The sequence below is a fragment of the Lipotes vexillifer genome, unplaced genomic scaffold, assembly GCF_000442215.2.
Source record: "Lipotes vexillifer unplaced genomic scaffold, Lipotes_vexillifer_v1.1 scaffold1347, whole genome shotgun sequence".
Lineage (NCBI taxonomy): Eukaryota > Metazoa > Chordata > Mammalia > Artiodactyla > Lipotidae > Lipotes > Lipotes vexillifer.
Genome location: NW_006796201.1, coordinates 1,244,995 through 1,251,643, shown reverse-complemented (window position 1 = coordinate 1,251,643; position 6,649 = coordinate 1,244,995). Strand labels below are relative to the sequence as shown.

General features: G+C 51.0%; 1 protein-coding gene across 1 annotated transcript in view; it reads left to right on the top strand.

Moving 5' to 3' along the window:
* Positions 1–6,367, top strand: part of SLC38A7 (solute carrier family 38 member 7) — an 8,989-nt gene extending 2,622 nt beyond the window's left edge. The window contains exons 4-9 of the mRNA XM_007468331.1: positions 629–686; positions 856–970; positions 2,303–2,450; positions 2,977–3,176; positions 4,009–4,063; positions 6,265–6,367. Coding sequence (XP_007468393.1) covers positions 629–686; positions 856–970; positions 2,303–2,450; positions 2,977–3,176; positions 4,009–4,063; positions 6,265–6,367 — 679 coding nt within the window. The remainder of the gene's footprint in view (positions 1–628; positions 687–855; positions 971–2,302; positions 2,451–2,976; positions 3,177–4,008; positions 4,064–6,264) is intronic.
* The last annotated feature ends 282 nt before the right edge of the window (positions 6,368–6,649 follow it).

Here is a 6,649-nt window from a genome sequence, read left to right as displayed (position 1 = left end):
ACAGGGGGGAAGACCCTGCCACTCGGGCCCCAGGAGGTGCTGGGTCGGGCATCAAAAAGCCACACAGGTGCTCTTCCCAAGGCTCATTAGCTCACTGGGGCTTGACTCATTGGTCATTTTAGGAAGGAGGCAAGAGGTCCTGATCTCTTTTTGCTGGAGAGAAGAGTGACGGCCAGAGATGAGGGAGACTTTGCCACTAATGTCCAACAGATGAGCCAATGTGAGACTAGGCCTCAGGTTATGGAAACTGCCAAGGTGGAATTGCACATCTGTTTCAACATGTGCTTATCTGTAATATCTGTATCTTCCATGTGAGGATGAATCAATTTTCTTAATTTTAAAAAAAAAAAGTTTCCTTTTTCTTGAAAGGAACAAATCAGAGAAGCAAAGGCCCAAGTGCAAGAGCCAAAATTTCTGGATTTTGGTCCCAGGAGGGCCTTCCAGAGCCTCAGTTTACTGACCTGTAAATGGAGATGTGTCCTCTCCCAGTCCCCAGACTTCTGTGGGTTGAATATGTGCATGCTGGCTGGTGGAGGCCGTGGGGGGCTGAATGAAGAGTCAGAGCATGGCGGCAGTTGGTGACTCTGAGGGGCTCCCGGGCAGCAGCATCTTGTGTGTTTGTCCGCAGGCCAGCTTCCTGGATAGCCGTGTTCAATGCCATGCCCACCATCTGCTTCGGATTTCAGGTGCTAGTTGCAAGGTCCCTTTTGTCCCCTTAGCTCACTCCCCATCCTGGGATGGAATCCACGTTACAGGCAGGATGGGGGAGTCCTGGAAGGAAGGACGGAGTGGGGGCCCCTTATCCTTGGGGGCGAGGTCACTTGCCCACCACGACCCTGCCCTTCACCCTGACAGTGCCACGTGAGCAGTGTACCCGTCTTCAACAGCATGCGGCGGCCTGAGGTGAAGACCTGGGGTGGGGTGGTGACAGCCGCCATGGTCATAGCCCTCGCTGTCTACATGGGCACAGGTGAGTGCTCCCCTCCGAGGGCGGGGCTTAGAGGGCTCCCACTTTCCCTCTTTGTCCCCAAGTCGTCTGGCCCAGGATTTCCTGGGGACAGCCCTGCACTCCCAACACGCAAACACTTCTGTAGGCACTGGCTTGAACTTGGGCCACCTTGGGCCTCCTCCTGCCCAAATGAGAAAGATGTATGCATGCATTCATTCAGCAGCTCTCAGTGGGTGCCTAGTAAGTCCCAGGAACTTTCTCAGTGTGGGGGATGCCATGGAGATAGATAGACCTGGTCCTGCCCTCGTGGAACTGATGATCTAGTCGGAGAGAGAGTCTTACAGGAGCAAGTCAGGAATCAGTAAGGAAATCCAGACAGTGGTGAGTGCCATGGTAACAGGGAAACAGGAAGCTGTGAGTGGGACTGAGTGGAGTTGGCTTTGGTGGGTAGGTCACAGGTGGCTCCTCTCTGAGGAGGTGGCAATTGGGGAAGGCCAAATCATGAGAAGGAGCTAGAATCTGAAGAGCTGGGGGAAAAGCATTCCAGACAGACGAACCAGAAAACGCCAGGTCCCTGAGGCCAGGACAGAAGAAGGTCTGCATAGCTGGAGTGGAGCGACTTGCGGGTGGGTGGCGGGCAGCATGGCCAGACAGGGAACACAGCCAGATCCTGGAAGACTGTTGGGAGGCAGAGAGGAAGCGTGCTTCAGCAGGGGCGTGGCTCGGGGACACCCGGCTCTGGGTGTTGGTAGGAAATGGTTTGGGTGAGGGAGCAGTGCTGGGAAACCACAAAGAATGGCCCTGTGATTCCTTCCACAGATGGTTCTAAGGACCAGCACTGTTCTAGTTTCTGAAGACACAGCCAGGAACAAGGGTGGCAAATAGGCAGAGTCCCGTTCTCCTGGGGCGACAGACAATAAACAAGTTAAAAAAAAAAAAAGTTCCAAGAGAGAGGAGTGCTCTGAAGAACACAGAACAGGGTGGTGTGAGGGAGTGCCTGGGGGCAGGGATTATTGTGGATGGGCTGGGCGGGGAAGCATTCTCTGAGGAGGGGACAAGGAGCTGAGACCTGAATGATGAGTAGATGGGCAGACAGAACTTTAATGCGGAAGCTCTGAGACAGGAACTGCTGGGTGAGTTCAAGATCAGAAAGGTGACGGTGTGGAGGTGGGAGATGTAAGAAGTCAGGGAGGGAGGCTTCTGATCCCAGCCTCGACACCCCTGTGAGCCTCAGTCTTAGCCTCCAGAGCCGCTTCGTCATCTCCCCACCTGCTGCTGGACCCAGCGGTGAACGGTCCATGGCCCTAACCCTCTGAGGGTTGCCTGGGTCAGCCCTCTTGTCTCTGCCCTCAGGCATCTGTGGCTTCCTGACCTTTGGAGCTGCTGTGGACCCCGACGTGCTCCTGTCCTACCCGTCGGAGGACATGGCTGTGGCCGTCGCCCGCGCCTTCATCATCCTGAGCGTGCTAACCTCCTACCCCATCCTGCACTTCTGTGGGCGGTGAGCCCCTCTCCACCCCACCGGGGTGCTCCCTTTCACCAGGGCCTCTGAAAGCCCTTTGAACATGGGCCTTGTGTAGAATCCATTTTATAGAAGGAGAACCAGAAGCCCAGAGGAAAGAGTCAGTGCCTCGCATGGCCCTCCAAGTACTCCCAGCCGGGTCTTTGGGGGCCCCCTTTGTCCCAGAGTCACCAGAACATTCTGTGAGTCCTCTGAGAACCTCTAGTCCAGATCCTTTCCTGAACACCCTGCTTTCTGGGTACCCCAGACCCTTCCTTTTCAGGAGACTAGTAGTACATGTTCCCATGGGGTGTGCGAGTCCTGGGCCAGGCAAGGCACTAAGCCGTTCCCATTCACCATCCCGTCCGGCCCCCACAGCAACCCTGAGAAGAGTGCTGCTAGGCCCATTTCAAAGAAGAGGAAACTGAGTCTTACCTACAATCCACCCAGTCGGGGATCTGGCTCCCTGGCTGGAGGTGGGGAGCTGTTAGCAGGGGCGCCTCTGAGCCGCTCTCTGTGTGGGCAGGGCGGTGGTCGAAGGCCTGTGGCTGCGCTACCAGGGGATGCCCGTGGAGGAGGACGTGGGGCGGGAGCGGCGGCGGCGAGTCCTGCAGACGCTGGTCTGGTTCCTGCTCACCCTGCTGCTGGCGCTCTTCATCCCTGACATCGGCAAGGTCATCTCAGTCATTGGAGGGCTGGCCGCCTGCTTCATCTTCGTCTTCCCAGGTGTGGACCCCTGGCATCCCCGCAGCACTCTCTCCCAGGGCCTCCTGGCCTGAGCGCGTCACCTCCTGGGTTATTGATCACCCACTTCAGGCTCTGGCGTGTTTAAACATTATCTCCTGCAAAGAAGGTGTAGTTGTCATCTCCATTTCACTGGTGAGGAGGTGTGAGGATCAGAGAGGGTAACAAGCTTGCCTAGAGGTTAACAAACTCAACTAAAGACTAATAGAACCTTTTCAAACCCAAGTCTGCCTAGGTCCACAGCCTATACTCTTTAACTCTTCATTCAGGTACCTGTTACTCCCCGACTATCAGGGATCTGGCTGGGTCAGCCCATGACAGGGTAATTAGGGTCTGGTGGTGGCACCCTGACACGGGTTGGGAGACCTGAGTTTCAGACACAGTCTGCCACCAGATCCCTGGGCAACTGTCCTATCTGCCCAGTCATAAGTTCTGCCTGTACCCAGCTTACTTGTCTCTAGGAGGCCACCTGGAAATCCCTTGCCACTTTGCTTGGAGCAAGGGGGCCACATCTGCTCAGAAGTGCACTGGGAAGGGCCCTGCAATGTAGACACCACTGAGTCACCTCCCTGTGCTGCCCCTTTAGCTCTGGGGCTTGCATGCAGCCCAAGGGGTGCCTGGCAGGTGCTGGCTCCTCCTGGGAGACCAGATGTCCGGTCTCCAGCTGGGTGCAGAGTGGAGACAGGCGGAATGTGTGGAGGAGTAAACACAGGCCTTTCTCCACCCACCATCACTGCCTCCTGGCAAAGGGGGAGGCTGGACTGCTGGGGGGGGGTGCCCACCCAAGCTCTCAGGGCCACCTCTTCTCTTCTAGGGCTGTGCCTCATTCAAGCCAAACTCTCTGAGATGGAGGAAGTCAAGCCAGCCAGGTAAAGCAGGGCCCGGCCCGTGGTCCTCTCAGGGAGGTACTGGATGGGGGTGGCCTTTAAATGGATAGGAGTCAGGAGACTTGTGTACTTTGAAAAACTTTTTAAAATACTTCTTTGAAAATGTGTAACATGTTAGTTGTAACAGTTCAAATACTACTGAGGATTTTTTTTTTAATTTTTGAATTTTATTTTATTTTTTTATACAGCAGGTTCTTACTAGTCATCAACTACTGAGGATTTTAGAGAAAAAAAATGGAAGTCCCTCTTTCCCCACAGCCCACTCCCCACTGCTCCCTTCTCCTGAGAGAGCTCCATGAGATCAGCACAGCCTGTGCCCTTGCAGACTGTTTCTGTGTGTGCACATGTGTCTGTGTACACAAAGCTATGCACGCGTATACACAAACACGTGGGGTTTTGTGTCTGGTTAGGTTTTTTCAAAAATGGTTTCATGCCAGACACACTTTTCTGCAACTTGCTTTTTTCACTTAACCATGTATTTTGGAGATCATTCTATGTCCACACAAGAAGATCTACTGCTTCCTTTTTCCATGGCCGTAGAATATTTTGCTGTTTGAATGTGTCCTGAATGTGAACACATTTCTGCATGTACACCTTGGCACAGCTGTTCAAGGATCTCAGGAGCATCGATTCTTAGAAGGAAATTGCTCCATCATAAGGCACGCTCATTTTTACTCTGGCACACGGGTTCAAATTACCCTCCAAAAAGGCAGTACCAGTCAGAGTCCCAGAAGCAGTGAATGAAAGTGCCCTGTTCCCCACACCCCCGCCAGGACTGTATATAGCGGCCTTTTCAATATTTGTTAGTCTAATGGATACAAAACACTACATTTTTAAAAAATTAACCATTTTTACCATTTTAAAGTGTTCAGTGATATTAAGTTCACTCATATTTTTGTGTAACCATCCCATCTACCTCCAGAACTTTTTCATCATCCTAAACTGAAATTCTGTACCCATTAAACAATAATCCCCCATTCCCTCTCCCCTCACTGCCACCATTCTACTTTTTGTAGAATTTGTGTAGAATCTGTGTGAATCTGACTCTTCTAGGGACCTCATGTAACTGGAATTATACAGTATTTATCTTTTTGTACCTGGCTTCTTTTACTTAGCATAATGTCCTCAAGGTCCATCTATGTTGTAGCAGCCTTTTTAAGGCTGAACATTGTGTGTATAGGCCACATTTTGCAAAACGCTGCGTTCTTTTAATAAGTGCATGTCCCTGAATGGTAGAGAAGTTATGACCAGGTTGCATGCTTTTAAAAAAAATTATTGTGCAAGTAATACTCATTGATTATAGAAAACTTTAAAAATACAGACAAGTCTAAGGAAGAAAATAATAATCACCTTTAATATCCAGATATAACCAGGAAATTTCTTGGTGGTCCAGTGGTTAGGACTCTGTGCTTTCACTGCTGAGGGCATGGGTTCAATCCCTGGTCAGGGAATTAAGATCCCACAAGCCAGGTGGGCAAAAAAAGGAAAAAAAAAAAAAAAAGAAAGAAAAAATTCCAGTTATAACCCTGTAGCTATTTTTGACACATATCTTTGCAGATGTCTGCTTTTTTATTTATTTATTTTTTTAATGAAATGGATCACTCCATGTGACCTGCTTTTTCCTGACTATCTTTCCATCAGGAGATATGCATTCTTTTTTTTTTTTTAATATTTATTTATTTATTTGGCTGTGCCAGGTCTTAGTTGCAGCACGTGGGATCTTCCGTTATGGCATGCGGGATCTTTAGTTGTGGCATGCGGGGGTCTTTAGTTGCATCATGCGAACTCTTAGTTGTGGCATGTGGGATCTAGTTCCCTGATCAGGGATGGAATCCAGGCCCCCTGCATTGGGAGCTCGGAGTCTTAGCCACTGGACCACCAGGGAAGTCCCAGGAGACATGGTTCTAATTCTGGTCCTGCCCTTGGTGTGCTGTGACCAGTCAATTAATCCCATTAGGTCTTGGCCTCTTTACCCATGGTCTAGGGATCATACACCCAGCCCCATAAACCGTTGTATGAAAGTCCTTGAGAAGTAGGAAGTGTTCCACCCACAGGAGAAGTGGTATAAGTAAATAGAGTAATTAACTGATATATATATATATATATATATATATATATATATAAGTCGGCAAAGTCACAAGTGGGTCGACTGACCAGGCCCTCTCTCACCCTCTGCTCTACAGCTGGTGGGCGATGGTCAGTTATGGAGTTCTCTTGGTCACCCTGGGAGCCTTCATCTTCGGCCAGACCACAGCCAACACCATTTTTGTGGATCTCTTGGCATAACCAGTGCCTCCCAGGGAATTCTTGGCCTTTGCCATTGGACCCTGGAACCCATCTCGTAGAGCTTCAGGACCACCCTGAGTCCGGCATCATTCCCCTCTACTGGTGGGATGACATCTGGACATCCTTTTCCAGGGACAGTTCTAGGGTGAAATCAGGCCCCACACCCCTGGACAGCTCAAACCCAGCTCCCTTCCTGCCCCCGCATCCTGGCAGTGCCATGGATGGTAGGAGGAGGTCTCGTGTCACAGAAGAACCTTCCCCCCTCTTCCACCTCTCAATTTC